Source organism: Acyrthosiphon pisum, chromosome X, assembly GCF_005508785.2.
Source record: "Acyrthosiphon pisum isolate AL4f chromosome X, pea_aphid_22Mar2018_4r6ur, whole genome shotgun sequence".
Taxonomy (NCBI): Eukaryota; Metazoa; Arthropoda; class Insecta; order Hemiptera; family Aphididae; genus Acyrthosiphon; species Acyrthosiphon pisum.
The window spans coordinates 50,082,597-50,099,414 of record NC_042493.1 but is presented as its reverse complement, the minus strand read 5'-3'; the positions used below and the strand labels follow the sequence as shown (position 1 = coordinate 50,099,414).

Here is a 16,818-nt window from a genome sequence, read left to right as displayed (position 1 = left end):
AAATCATTTAATTGATGAAGCATTGAATTCAAACAAAATTGATTTTGAGTTTTAGATAATATTATTAACTACCTATTAATAATGGAATATGATAAAATTAAAAATAATATACTTATTATTAGTTATATAACCATCAATGAATATTAAATAAAATTATTGTGCTTAGAAATAATTTATAGTTTTTTTCCGTAATAATTGCTAAATAAATATAATGCATTTAAAAATTATTTAACTTTGGCTATCACGCAATCCCAATAATGTTACTTTCTTTTCTCACACATATTTATTGTATAGATTGTATACTTTTTATAAAAACAAAAAAATAAACTTTGGCTGAATTTAATAAATTTAATAATATTTTTATTTTTAAATGTGTCATACAGTTAAATTTCTTTTATTGTCAGTCTTGAAATAAAGATAAGTTACATTGCATGAAAAATGTACTCGATCTCTAAATTATGGCAACAATGGAAAACAGTGATCAAATTGTCCTCAAGTAATAGACATAAGACAAAAATAATGCAAAGAAACTGGATAATTGTAATGACCACTTTTGTACCACAGTCTAGTGGTTGGGAATTCCTATGGATATTATTTAATAATGTTGTGTTAATTTAACAAAATTGCTTATCAAAATATAAACAAAAACAAAAATTAAAAAAAAAAAAAACAAAAAGAAAAAGAAACTTATTAGGTAATTGGTATTCAGCCCAGACATTTTACACCATTTATATGAGTTATTTATATTAAATACATATTTTAGGTATAATAGTTAGCTCAAATTTGAAAATAAATTTAGGTAGAATAAACCTTCTTCAATATCAATAAGTATCATTGAGTGTATTATTTTCAACAGGTGCCTACTTCCATTTTATTTCATTTTTTTTTTTACTTTAATTTCAAAACAACAGTTTTCCATCTGATTGAAATTTGAAAACGCACTGTTAAGTTTGTGGTTTTTTTCTTTATGAGAGCTAAATTATACTGAACACTTAAGTAATTAATTTTATAATGATGTACCTATATTTAAGGATAGGTAGCTAAGTTGTTCATAATTAGAAGTTAGAGTTAACCTTAATTGGAATACGCTTGGGACTATTTTACTAAGGAAAAGTGCATAATGGCTTAATTCAGTAGATATAGCTTGCACTCAGTGCTGTATCCATCATTTTGCAATAATGAACTTTTTTCTATTGAGATGTAGTTGGATGAAACAAAATGAAACGAACTACAACGTTATATGCATGTGTTTTATTGTGTAAGTCAATAAACAAAAAATATACGTTTTAGGTGGTTTTATAGATTTTCTAAAGACTAGAATGAAACAGATACCATACTGAATAGTGAATACTCATGAAACAAATTCAACATATTATTTTACTACTCTACAATTTTTTTTTTAATGTAATGCATCTGAAAAATGAAAAATCATCTCCGACCTTTGCATGATGTCCCCGTGAACGCATACCCACCACCAAGGCCGAGGACAATATTAAAAAAACAACATGATTAGACAACTTAGCTCGTAATTTTCAATGGGATTATCATAGCTAATGACGATTTTCCGTGGTCATGGTTATGTCCGTGAATTTCCGGTAAGTTTTGATCAATAGTATTTAAATAGCACCACAGTCCAAACATAAAACAGTTATTGTGATAATATGTAACAGATTGATCGATTACGCATTATCGACTATCGGCTATTTGAAGTTATACATTTGCTATAAAACTGATTTGGTTTTTTATAACGCACTCAATTAAAATAAACAAGAACAGTTTTGTATTGATTATTATTTTGCTTCAAATCTAAATAAAACAATGTTCTCAAATCTTTCATTCAAAGAGAGACAATATATATTAAAAGAATTTCCAGAACTATCACCAAATTTAATAAAACGTTACGAAAAAACGTTTACTAGGTAAAGTTTATTTAAAAAATATATCATATTATGATATTAGTACTTCTTAATATTACTATAGTGTTATCGCATGTTAATTTAAAGGAATTCTATCATAGACATTATCATAGTTACATTAATAGTCTCCATAATATTTGCACTTTATTTTTCTGTTATAATTAAACTGTTACACAGTGCATGTTTACATATTTTTATTTGTAATGACGTTATCTATTAATCAACTGAAACTTATATTCTTATAGTTGAATACATATTGTTTTCATTGAAATTTTTTGAAAATAGCAGTTTAAACTATAGCTTTGAAATAGAATAGAAATCAATGCATTAGAAAAATATGAGCATGAATAAAGATAATGAATAATAACTATTACTATTAGTACCTAATAGTTGTTAAGCAATTATTTAATAATTTGATATATAAAATGTTTTGAAAATATATATTTCATGTCGATTAATAATACAAAATAATAGCTCATAACAGCGTATTAACGTAAACTAAATAAATCATACCTATTTCATAACCAATTTTATTTATTTTAGGTAATATAATTATAATACTAGAAACTTAAGTGTGCTTAGAAGCTGCATAATTTTTATAATAATAATAATTAGATATGACACGGACAACGATGGATATTTGGATGTCGAAGACCTCAAAGGAATGATGATGGTGCGTGGTGTTCCATGGACTCACTCAGCGATTGTACGGCTTATCAAAGACGCAGATGAAGATGGTGATGGAAAACTGAGTTTTCGGGAGGTCAGTGTGATTGTGTTTATTCAATATTTATACATTTTTTTTCTATTTGTTGTTAAATAGTTGATAGTACTATCACAATATAATTTTTGGCTATGCATTTTTCATTTATGTTACAAAAAAAAAAAAAAGAAGTTGAAATCAAAATTACAATATACATTTTTTTTTTAGTAATAACCTTCCGAATAATTTTAGATTTTGAGTAAGGCCATGAATTAAGTAACGTATATGTATACCTAGTGCAATACAAGTTTTAGATTCTAAGTGGAACGATGAATGTATTGATTTTACAATGATGTGTGTTTTTTTTTTTAATTTTTTTTTAATTAATTAATTTATTTATTTATTTATTTTTTATTTTTTATTTTTGTGTTTGTGTACACGATAAGTAGTCGAAATAATGCTTCGATTATCAACTTCAGTATCTTGTTCGATTGGAAAGTGAATATCGTTGGTGCATTGGGGAGGTCAAAATTTAAAATTCCCAGTAATTTTCAAAAACACCGTGAAAACAAAAGAAATTAAGGAAAAACGGGAATTTTTACGCAAAATCGATTTTTCAAAATATTTTGATTTGTTTTGAGCTGTTTACGGACAATTTCAGTTTCCAATTTAATTAGTTTTTTTTTCTATGAATGTCAATAAACCTTTATTTGTTGAGTAAAAATACTTGAAAATTGAATACAAGGCTCCTACTATATTGTTACAATGACATTTGAAAAATATTAAAAATCCTTAGTCGCAGTTTTTTTTAATTAGCATTTAAAGTTCAAAAATTGACAAAATATGTTAAAATCACGAAAATTAGCAGATTATTTTGAGTTAATAATTCGTAAAAATTTTTCTTTTTAGAACTAAGATTTTAAAATGTAATACAAGATTTCTTATAGGATAATCTACCTAGGATAATCAAAAAAAAAATGTCATAAGAAACTCAAATTAAATTTTTATGAGCGTTTCAAATTCATATTTTTACAACATTTCGATATTCACTCGATTTCTTACGTAACGATTTTCTTATTTTGTTGTAATTAAAAACCAAGAGACTGTAAAAACTTGAAAATTTCACTGAATTGTTTATATTAGCATTTTCTATATAGGTACGATAACATTTTGAAAATAATTTGACTCTTTTTGAGCTGTTTACGGACATTGTAAGTTTTCAATTTTTTTTAGTTTTTTTTTCTATAAATATCAATAAAGTTTTATCTATTGGGCCAAAAAGTGTAAAAAATTAATACAAGGCTCCTGATACATTGTTACAATAGCAGTTGAAAAATATTAAAAATACATATGCACAATTATTTTTTATAAGCATTTGAAGTTGAAATTTTGACAAAATTTATCAAATTTAAAATTGATTATTATTTTGTAGTTAAAAATGTATAAAATGTTCAACTTTTATATCTAAGGATTGAAAATTTAAAACGAGATTCCTCCTAAATATTTAATTCTGTTACCAAAAATTCTAAAAAATACGTAAGCACAGTTTATTTTCATAGTCATTTTAAGTTGAATTTGGACGAAATTACATATTAAAAAACCTGGAATAACTACCTATTTTAGTTATTTTGTTGTGATTGTATAATATTATTTGTGGGTACTTGAAACTTCTAAAGTATACTATTATATATCTATGATTGTACCACGGTTTTTTGTTGATGTATAACGCGTTATAACTTATAAGTACCTAATAGATATTATGATATGATTAATTTGGAATTTATTATAGGTACCTATTATAGGTCAATTTTTTTTTAATACCTTAGATAAGTATATATTATATGTCTAATACATAGACTGATATACCGTCTCCGCTCAGAATCGTTTTTCTTTTACAGTGATATTTAGTTATTTTGTTGTGATTGTAATGATTGTATAATATTATTTGTGGGTACTTGAAACTTCTAAAGTATACTATTATATATCTATGATAGTACCACGGTTTGTTGTTGATGTATAACGCGTTACCTGATTGACATTGTGATATGATTAATTTGGAATTTATTATTAATACCTATTATAGGTCAATTTTTTTTTAATACTATAGATAAGTATACCTATAATAGGTATGTCTAATACCCAGACTGACAAACTGTCTCCGCTCAGAATCGTTTTTCTTATACAGTGATATTATATCATTGAATTCAAATTTAATACTATCCATTATACAGTGACCCACTTGTAACCTACTGTACAGCAGAGTGACATCCACTTACCCACCTTTTTTTGTTTTAATTCAAAAATTAATAACCCTAAAGAGTTTTGTATAAATTAGATACATTTTTTCTATTTTAAATAATTGTTTAACGATGGAAATGTCACAAATTATCAATATGAAGATATATTTACTGTTGATTTGAAAAAAAAATGCGTATCAAAAAAATATAATTTTTATTTCAGATTGCATTTTAAAAAAGAGTAAGTAGGTACGTAAACAACAATACACCTACATATTTTATTAATATAAAAAACTGCAACTTAAGTCTATCCAAAACCACAACTACTCAAGTTCAGTAGAATGCTGTCTACTCTAGTAAAAAAAAAATGATTTATTTTCTACAATAATAATGTTAATCATAATATTATCTTGTACTGAAATTATTGTTCTCTAGACAATGAGAATTATGTAGACCACGTATTACGAAACCACCATGGTTTTTTTCTAATTGTGTTATTCATTGTCTTCTTAGAGTATTAACAATGTCTACAATTATAAACTAATGCTACATATTTTTTTCTAAAACAACGAATTTCGCATCTATTTATTTTTTACAACGTTTTACTTATGGGTTATTATTATGTACTTACAAAGAAATGATACCTCAACAAATAGTGTTTTAGTTCATAATATAATAAATTCTATTGTACATATATCATTTTGAACCTGATTAAATTAATAATAAAAAATATACTTTAATATTATATACTTTGATTTGTCGGTGTTTTGTAAACAGCCTAATTCAGCATATATTTAATTTTGCAGCACGCGTCTAAGTAAAATAATAATAATATGCAGAACGTAGTACGAAAATTACATTATATTATTATTTCGTATTATGATAATATTATGGAAACTGATTTTCGGTTGAAAACAAGACCGTACAAAGGAAAGCATACTGCAGCCTATTCACAGAGTTGATACAACAAAATAATATATAATCACCTATGTTAGAATGCACGACTATAGAAAAAACGCAGAAACGCTACTTCCGTGTGGGTTGGGATGGCATGTTATACCAACGCAATATATTATCATGTTGACACGGGAAATCGGAAAAGATGCCGACGATATGAAACTGTTTTAAACTCTCAGGATTCTCGGAATTCCGTATGGGGGTGCGTAAGAAAATTGTTTGTAGGTTAATGCATTAAATTAAATATTATAATTAAATATTTTAATCGCTTTGTGTAAACGGTTGAGTGCGCGACCGCGCTGGCTGATGTCCTATAGGGTTTCGAAATACTTTGTATGCAACGTGATTATATTTTAAATAGTTTCCACGGCCGGAAATTATTATCACACTACCAAATGCCGAAATTGGTAAAACTAATAATAGTCTCTGAAAAACGTCATCCTCAAAGTTGGCCGAACATTTTAAAAGTGCCATAAATTAACCTCTCTTTAAGCACCGAAATGTTTCTTGTAAGTTTAATATAAAGACGTGTGAAATTATTGATCACTTCGACATTGTTTTTATGGAGTCTGTTTCCTTACGATCTGCACCCGGGATTGGTTGTCAATCGAGTGATTCGTGAAACACTTACGCCTAAGAAAATTGTATTATCGTCTGTATGGTTTGTTATTTAATTTATACTATTTGTCTCCATGATAACCAATTGACAATATTTCAATAAACAGCGAGCACGAATATGCTTTTGTACCATCGCCATATGTATACCATTTCCATTTAAGACATTGGTAAACGTGTACATTAAATATTTCATTTAGACGAGACTCGAACACATATTACGATATACAAATTTACCAAAATCATGTTTTATGAGATTTTAATGCCCAAAATAATAATATGATTAATTCATTAATGTATGCATTTTATAGTTTTTAAATAAAAAAGGGGTAACAGATAAACTTTAATCCAAAATCAATACCTTACAATGTTTTTCCTGCTAATCAAATTTCAATCTTCCAAATGTGTATGTGTTTGTTTACATTATTATTATTATTATTATTTAACTTTTACAGTTTCTGATAACGCAACGCAAAAACGTGGAATGGGCCCGCCGAGTGTTGTGTGCCCTGCCTGAGATCGACGTGGGCCGCGTGGGCGTCAAAGGTGCCAAAAAATACTTCGAAGCCAAACAGCCGTTGCCTCCACAAGCAAACCATAAGAATAATATGTCATATTAAAAGAACAACAAGCGATTATTGCACATAAATAATACTTCATATAATATAGTGTCTCCAGGTGATTGCCCCGCTTAACTTTTTTTCTGCTTACCTATTAATTTTAAAACAATATTACCTCGTATAATTGCTATTTATTACTAAACTTTAGAGAGCCAAAGTTGTTATACTATACCATGATTATATATAGATTGTAATTTTTGGTTCACTTGAACTCGAAATTAAGAAAATTCAATTTTTTTTTTCGTTTGTTAAACATTTAAGATGACCGCAACATTAATGTAAATATTTAAAAGTTAAATTACTAATTTCCACATAGGTAGGTTTCTAACGTAATTAGATAAATTTTCAAACAATAGACAGGTGGCCAATTCTATAGCAGTATTGGGAGCGCCAAACTGTTATGTTTAATGGCCATTGGGTAACAAACACCACGAGACACACTCCATCGGTATAGATACAAGGGTTACCTACGTCGAACATTTTTGTAACACATTTTTAACTCGTTTTAAATGAGGAGTAAATATATTAAATTATATACTAAATAATTTATTAGCACACGATTCACGCTCTTGTTTAAATCAATTATTATTTTTTATAAATTATAGTTTATAATGTTAACATCAATAAAAAAATAACTATATAATACTGTGTGTTAATATGAATAAGATGAACGTATAAGAAATATAAATTACAATAATTTATATAATTTTTACAACATGTGTTTTATCTCATTGTCCACAACAATCCCGATCAGATCACATCAATATAATATATTTTCCAATATATTATGGAGCTTTTATAAATAAAATAAAATTTATAAGTCTCGTACCCTTGTATACCAATACAATAATACGGAAGTATTTAATGTTTCATGACTTTATGAACTAGTTCATTCATTTCTTGTAAATATTGCTATTTGTATTGATTAATGTCAATAATTTTACACTCATTCGGGATTCTTAAACACCGTAAGCATATTATTTTATCCTAGAACACGAAGAAACAATTCTTGTCCTAAATAGTTGATTGCATAATACCATTGAACCATATTTTTATCACCAAAATCGATGTTTCAATGAAATATTTCAAAAACAAATGATTAATAAGTAGGTATAATAATATAATAATATATTCAACTAGCATTTATCATCATCATATACATAAAATACACAAGATACACAAAATATGCAGATAACTTACAACGTATGAATATTATACTGTTAATTGTAAGTAGTGGGTACTAAATTTTCCTCAGTGAAATACTGTAAAGGTACATCATACACGTATTATAGTCTAATAATATATTTATACATGTAGATACGCTAATGAAGTTTTCAAACTTAAAACAATAAAATGAAATTATATTGTCTGTATGTTCTGTAATTTCAGCGCAATTAGACAGAAAAGATCTAAAAGCTTTTTTTATAAAGTTTCCCAATTTTTACCAAATCCAATTTTTATGTTGTATTATAAAAAGTTGAAAATAAATTAATGGTTGAACAAATTGATAAAAACCAAAAAAACTCGAACATGAAATCGTACCTATGGATTATAGTTATACGAATACATGTTATTGACAGATACTTGATCATCGTGGACAGTCAACATTTTTGTGAAATTAAAACAATAATTATTTGATTAAATATTTGAATGAAATGTATATTGTTATTTTTTAATAATACACAGGATCAATAATGGTAATATATAATATATTAATATGTGTCATCGTCATCACTGCGAAAATTACGATTTATTATTATTTTTATTGTTAACTTTTTTTAGGTAATTAAATTTTACAAAACTACATAATATATCCGTCTAATATTGTAAAACAATAATATGTGTCGGTGACACTAACCATGTTTTTACGTTTAGGGTCACTTTTAGGTTTAACGCGATGCTGAGTTTTACTACAATCGGTAGAGTATGCGATCCGGCAATCAAACGCGTACATTTCAAGCTGGTATTAATAATATGAGCCTAATGTGATTTAAATATATATCACCTACTGGATTTCGAGTCATACCTTCATAATCTCATGAGCTCGTATGCACTTACTAATAATCTCTTATAATCTGGTTTACACATCTCAATTAGTTGAATTTATTTACCTACTAAACTATTCGATCGCGAAAGCTCGGAATCTATATAGGCTGCCAACGCGAAATGCACCTTTATGAGTGATTCTCCGTAAGAAGATTACGCACACCAAATATTGTGAATATTGTTTAGTATTCAAAACACAAACTAATTGTTAAATAATTAAACTATCGCGTTGCCAACATAATAGGGAATGCTCGTCATAATATATGTTTGGTATTTAAATAATTTACGGCAGAAACAAAACGCAAACATTTTAACAAAAATAGTGCCTAAATTATTAAATGTTGTTAGAGAAGAAAAAATTAAAAGAAACGGATGTGTGTGAAAGGAAACAATTAAAGTACACGTGAAGAATAATATATTAGATAATTACAAACTATAAAATTCCTTTTTGACAAACCATAATATATTGTATTTTTTGTTGTATTATTTTTGTTCGGCTATTCGTATTAAATATTGTTCTCATAGCTGAATAAAATGAAAATAACATAGTACTTTGTGCATTCAATGAAATTTAGCAATTTTTAGATTTACAAAAATATGATTTTTTTTTTCTATTTGAAAATTATTTTCTCGGCACTAAAATACGTGTTTGAAGGTTAGTGTTTGAAAGGTTTCACGTAGGCCGCAGACTGAAAATCGATCACAGTTCAAGTAGCCTTAATTTAGTTACAGTCACCTATCACTTATCACCATCACTCTTAAGTCTTAACACTTGACTAGTAACGTGTAGTATCTCATATCGCTCAGATTATTCTTTTTTTTATTTGATTTTTATCAATTGAAACAGTATATTGAATATTGGCTATAGTAATAGTATAATATACCTTTAACTTTTAAGTTTAAACTCAATGCAGAGATAGGTACTGTTCTAACATGTGCTAAAATCAGCTGTGTTTACCCATCTACTATTTTTTTGTAGATTAACCGTGGTATTGACCATCAGTGTATATTAAAGTTGATAAGCAGCATGTAATACCAAATTTTACTTAGTATGTATTTTTTTTTGGGGGGGGGACCTATAAAATATATATATTATACAATAATATTATAATATACTGATATTAATATTTTTTAATAGCTAAATGTCCATAAGTGAGTTCTGTACAATTTATAAAATACTTAAAATTAAATTAATTTTGTTCAATTTTAATATCAAAGGAAAATTTACAAAAAAAAAAATGTTGCCCTTAGAGTAAACTTACAAACTTAAATTCTTTACCTATCCGGTTTTTTATACTGAGATAAGTTAGTATACCTAAAACTCTAGTGCATAGAATATTAGGTACCTATAGAAATTTGTTTTATTTTACATGACAACTTATAGTACAACACTACAGCCTCAATTGAATGAGTAGCGTTGTGTCATACCAGACGTCACTAGTAAAGAGTTAAATTAACATTTAATTTTTCTATCCAAAATTCTCCAACGTACCCTTTATATTATACTTTTATTTTCTAATTTAAATTAGATCTTCTAATTTTTCAATTATGATTGCTACAAAATTAGAACTTAAACAAGAAAGGTATGAAATATAAATAATATCTTATAGGAAAGTAGTTTTATGTTTACAATATCAATGATTTTGTATAAAAGCTAATAATATGAAAAATCATTAAATACCAACATGCATATTATATTCATTATTATATTTGTTGTTAAGGTGGCCATATTTAAATTAAAAAAAAACAATTAGAAGTGAAATGTGGTACACACACACACACACACACTAGGTAATAATATTATAATTGTAACAATATTGTCGTCTTCGTCAAAAATAATACAAAGTTCCCATTAATAATAAAATTATATAATATTAATAACAATACAGTTCATCCATTCTGTCCATTTAGTAAGAACTGCGGTCTGCAATGATAAACCACTCGTCGTTATTTTTAATATTTCAAATTTTTAAACTCACGGTAATCTGTATTATGTATTGTGTATTAATGCAAACAATCATAACACGACATACCTACTCCAACCCTTGTGGTAAGTTAATAGTTGATAGGCCTCATCAGTAATCATATTGTAATTTGAATTAGTCTATAGATATTGGATACAGATAGGTACATTCTTTTTTCGTATATAGCTAAATATGCTATAGGTACTCAAATACGAACAGAGGCCCACAGGGAATTTTACAGGCTTTCCGACAACCCAGTCCACCGTCGTAGCCTATTGAACAGCCTCTTATATAGAATAACGTAATAAAATACAGTACTTCAACAATCAACATGATATAACTAACTAAAAACCAGGGCTTGCATTTGAAAAAAAATTCCGCTTAATGTTATTTACGGAAATCGTATTTTTTCACGTCATAAAAAAAATTAAATTATCATAGACAATATGAATTGGAAATATAGTTCCCAAACCTATTTATGATGTTGCACCTATTTGAATTTTGCAAACCTGAAGTTTAAAGAAGAAAAATATAATTCTAAATTTCTTGAATAATATTATAAGGAAACTAAAAACAACTTTTAAAATTCATTAATGATCGATTTTGAATTTTATTAAACATTTATAGGTATCTAATACACGCACTCGATGAAAAATACCCGCCATAAATGTTTAGCGTTATAAATGTTCAAATATTTAAATTTTTTTTTTTTTTTGTTTTGGCATTTAAACATTCATATCCAGTAAGAATTTATTTATGGTTTGTATAAAATCTCCGAAAAAAGTAGTAGAATTTAAATAAAAATAAATTACTTAAACCTTATTTATATTTTCTGATTTTAACAAATACATGTTTATATGATATGCCGATACTGGCATTCCTATAAAAGTTCAAAATACATAAAAACAAAATAGTTACTAACAATACTTTGGTGTGATGTCAGAACTGTGACAAGGACACATGTAAAGTGCTGCATATTATTAATTATGACACGTCAATTGAACAAATGGTATTTGCCATACATCGTGATTGTTCATTAATACAGTGTATTATTATGTGTACCTTAGTATTTTACATGTGTTTGATGGTATTATGACAAGTCAAATGACAACAGCAAACCAATATTTATTGTCACCGAGTGCGTAATAGCTGAACTTGCTATTAGTTCAAACACATTTTCTTCAGTGACAGTTTGTACTTTATCGTGGCCAAAGTCTTAAAATACAAATAAAATCACAAACTCAGATGCATTATCCTGTTGGTTATAATCGATCTCTAATGATCGTCTTGTTGGTGGCGTACTTCATACGAGTATGTATTACGTGTATCTATAATATTTATTATAATACTTGAAACTTTACTTAATATAATATAGTATAATTATACTATAATGGCATAGTAATATACTAATGGGTCAATATTCTTATTTTCTCAACTTTTATAAGGTATTTTATGATATTTTAAAATGTATAATAAAATACCATTTTTAAATTAAAATTAAATTTTTTAATGATGCTATTATACCAACTATGTATTATTACATTTTATAATATCCCTCAAATAGCGTTATTTTAATCTCAAAACTTAATTGTATCACACTTATTACGAGTCCAATGTTATGGTTATAACTTCTTATATTCCCTACTTATTAACTTTCAAACTTATTGTTAGTTTTCAGCTTCAGCAAACGTTCATTTTTCCTTCAGAAAAACACTATTGATGTAAAATCTAATACAAAAAGTTATATATAGGTAGTTATTATAATACATTAATACAATAGTAAAGTGTATAAGTGTATGTACTTCATTTCATGACTTGCCACATAAAGTTGTATAGGTAGGTACCTACCTACATTTTAATTTTAATAACAAAGATATATGTGAGAGTTGTTTAATATTTAAGTTTTAACAGTACATTTTGAAATTATTATAATGTTCTCAACATTGAATTATAACTTCTTGGCTTAAAAGATTTCAATATGTATAATATTTAAAAGTATATTTATTACTTAATATATTATTTTACCAATCGATAAATAATCAAAGAATATTTATTATTTACGAATATTTATATAATTGTATAAAATGTTTATTGTTAGGTGCCTATATCAAAATAAGTGGTGTTAAAAATAATAAATTAAAGCTAATGAAAATAAAATTCTGTTTATATTTAATATCAATGTATTTCTTTACTTCGAAATAATAATTGTCGTTGTAACATACGAGTTAAAAGAAAACTAACTTATTTTTATCAATAAGTTTCAAATAAATGGATTGTAAAATATAATGTTCCAAATAAACCTCGTTCTGTAGTAAATGTAATAATAACTATAAATTCATAATATTTTATTGTATCTGCTATACCTACTTATGTGGTTTTTTATAAATAAAATTAAAATAACGCTTATTATCACTAGAATGTTATATAATAATATATATCTTGGAATCTTGTAATCTTGAAACCACTTACTGTTTCTTTTACTACTATACAGATTACAGGGGCATGGATCTAAGATCCTCACCCTATACGCATGGCAACTTATTATTTTTTTTTAATTTTTAATAATTTTCCATTTTCTATTATGATTTTATATACCTTTCCCTCAAGTATAAAATATTATTTTATTAACGATATACGCCCCTTATTTAATATGACCTAATTCTTAATCATCTAATTCCTTTGTATTATTATTATTCTTCAAACTGTGAGTCCGACAACCAATCTCAATATTTTTTGATTTTGTTTTTTGTTCATTGAGATAAGATTACCTATACTATAGGAGCCTAACTGCAATCTGTATCAAAGTATACAATTATAATAAGTACATATATTATTATAATATAATTATACAATATAACAGGACATTCATGTAATATTATTGTGAAGTGCACATTTTGTTCGAACTATATGTACCAAATGACTATACTATTGAATTTTTTTGAAACTGTATTTACTATAGCGCTCTATCCGTGGCTGCCTAACGATGAAACAGCATTATTGTCACCACCAGATAGAGTTTGAGTTCATGTGTTTCTGTGGTTTTTTATTTCCCTATTATATTATTAAAACATTAAATGGATTCAGAAATATATTTAAAAATATTCTTACCAATATTACCGTTTGTATAAAATATTTTCAAAACATTCGATCCATTCGAAAACTTTTTCTCTTTTTTTATTGTATATAATGCAACTTTTGAATTGTATATTTATGTACATTAATTTTCTTTATACATTGAACACATTATTCATATTTTATATTACTATCTTAATGATAACTAATTGCAAGTGTTCGATATGGGCTGGACACGGGAAGAGGTCATCCCTTTACATTTTTTTATTTTAATTTTCCATCCCTTTTGTTTTATTTGATAAAATGCCTTATAGTTACAGGCAGGTACTAAAAACGTACGTTGTAGAAGATTTTATCAAAACGATATTATAATAAATAATAAAAGGTTCAGTGAAGTAATCGAGTATCTCCATATATTTAATTTTATAGAAGCCATTAAAAAACTGGATGGTTAAATTTCTGATTAAAACATCAATAGTTTGAAAATATATTTTAATATTTCAAACACAATAGAGCTATATATTTAAAAATGTTTATAGTTTAATTAATTTTAAGTAGGTACTTATTGTCGTCTTGACTTTTAAGAAATAATACATTTTTTTATGATACATTTTAATCATATTTCAATCCATCTATATAATATACTATCAATTTGAATGCATTTTGTTACCTTATTAGTTATTTAATAAAATTATAATTTGTTGTGTTCAAAAAAAAAAAAAAAAAATGTTGAGGTAGAAATTAAATACATTTTATAGTTTTTTTTTTTTAACATTTAACTTCCCTTAACATTATTTCAAACTTGCATTAGGTATTAGTATAATACTATAATGTGTTATAATTTGTAACAAATGTCGATTATGTTAAGTAAATGTTATGTCTTTTTTATTTCACTGACAAAAAACCACAATTCTTCCCTACTTAAAACTTACAAGCAATTTGTTGATATAAATGCAATTTTAGCTATCTACTTATCTTGACTCGATTGAAATAGTAGCTGGTTAATATTAACTAACGTCTAACTTAACATTTGAATAATCATTCGTTATGGTTTTAAAAATGTTGGTGAAATTGAATCTATTATTTCACAAATAATAATAAAAAAATGTAATCTTAAAAACGTTCTTTTAACAACTAAAACTATAATATATTGAAAATCGTATATTATTAGACTTGTTGTAGAAATGTAAAAGATCTCAAAAACCGTAATAGTCATCAATTTTTTTGTGAGTTTTATTATACTTAGGTAATTAACACTACAATTGTTTATTATTGTTTGACGATAAAGTTGTTGTTTTGTTTTAAGTTTCATTTAATTAAACTCGTGTCCTGTGGTATATTTAGACTTGACATTTCCATGCAAGGTTAACGTTTTAATCGTAAAACATGTTCCGACATATATTATTATTATGCATTTACGCGTCACGTAAACCGCGACTTGGACGACCAGCTGCAGTTGTGTCCTTATTATAATAGTGTTCGCGATGCCGTGCGTGTTCCGTGCTGTTCTGTGGTTTTGTTTTATATGTCTGTTTTATCAAGGTCGGCAGCGCTACGCCACTGGAAAAACGGGGATTCCCCGAGACGGAACCAGGCCCACCTCCGCCGGGAACATCGTCGACGCCACCGTTCCGACTGCTGGAGGCCGCGCAGCGTGCGGCCGCAGCACTGGTACGGGACACGGCCCGGGTGTCGGACAAAGTGCTATGGAGCTTTGGCAAAATGCTACTGTCGGCGGGCGAGTCTGTCAACTACGTGTGGGACGCGGCCCTGAACGCAACTGTCCAGCTGCTCAAGGCCGGCGGAGCGGCGTGCGGCTCGGTCGCCGAACGGTTGGCCCACGTCCCAGTGATCGGGTTCGGCGCGTCCGGCGTCCACGAGGTGGTCGGCGTAGCGGTGAACGCGGTGGCCAGCAACGTGGCTCACGACTCGATGGTCCGGAGTCAGGCGCTCGCCGCGCTCAACGACAAGCTGAATGAGAGCGGCGCCCGTCTGCGGCCGGCCACGGGCGAGACAGGCGCTCCGGCACAAGCGACCACGGCGTCTGACCAGCAACGCCCGGTCTCGTTTTTTCCACTAGGGTAACACAGTCACACGTGCCCAACCTAACGCGTAATATTCAACAACATCGAAAGGCCTACTCTGCACGCGCATGCGTAACAATAATATGTTATAGACGTCAGATGTCTTTCTCGTGCACGACACACCTACTCAACTTCAGTGCTTGACTTGGAAAACAAAATTGTAGGGCTACTCTAATCACTTCTGATTATTATCGGAGAAATTCGTTCCTCAGCACATACATAATTCACAAATCACCGTCATATTAATTCATCACACCATTCTTCGGGTCATAAATTACAAAACAGGTACCAATATACATACTTTTAATTCAGTTCTATTTAAATTTTTTATACATGTAGTACTATGTTTTATTAAGACTTCGATGTTATAAATATCTTTTTTTGACTAATCACAACTAACAAAAATGGTATTTTGGATTTTTTTCCGAGAAACTACGAAAGTTAGTTTAACGCTCTTCTTACGTTCTTACATATTAAGTACTTCACCAAAATTGTGAACCAACCAAAGTGTTCTATACAAAATTTAGATAAGGATTTTTATATGCTTAGATGATTTTATCATTGATATCTGCAAAATTAATTTTGGGTACTCGTTCTTCTATCA

At 27.8% G+C, this 16,818-nt stretch overlaps 2 protein-coding genes across 3 annotated transcripts in view; both read left to right on the top strand.

Annotated features, from left to right (window-relative positions):
• The first annotated feature begins 1,294 nt into the window (after positions 1-1,294).
• Positions 1,295-7,739, top strand: LOC100569764 (EF-hand domain-containing protein D2 homolog). The gene is made up of 3 exons (XM_003245585.4): positions 1,295-1,919; positions 2,532-2,679; positions 6,884-7,739. The coding sequence occupies exons 1-3, from the start codon at positions 1,819-1,821 to the stop codon at positions 7,046-7,048; spliced, it is 414 nt and encodes a 137-aa protein (XP_003245633.1). The 5' UTR covers positions 1,295-1,818; the 3' UTR covers positions 7,049-7,739.
• Positions 7,740-12,091: 4,352 nt separating this feature from the next.
• Positions 12,092-16,818, top strand: part of LOC100569669 — an 11,757-nt gene continuing 7,030 nt past the window's right edge. Inside the window, exons 1-2 of one of the 2 annotated variants that reach the window (XM_008186483.3) lie at positions 12,092-12,369; positions 15,673-16,812. In XM_008186483.3, the coding sequence (XP_008184705.1) occupies positions 12,304-12,369; positions 15,673-16,215 (609 nt within the window). In that variant the 5' untranslated portion in view covers positions 12,092-12,303 and the 3' untranslated portion in view covers positions 16,216-16,812. Of the gene's footprint in view, positions 12,370-15,672; positions 16,813-16,818 lie in introns of those variants that run through there. The other variant, XM_003245584.4, reaches the window with a different exon arrangement.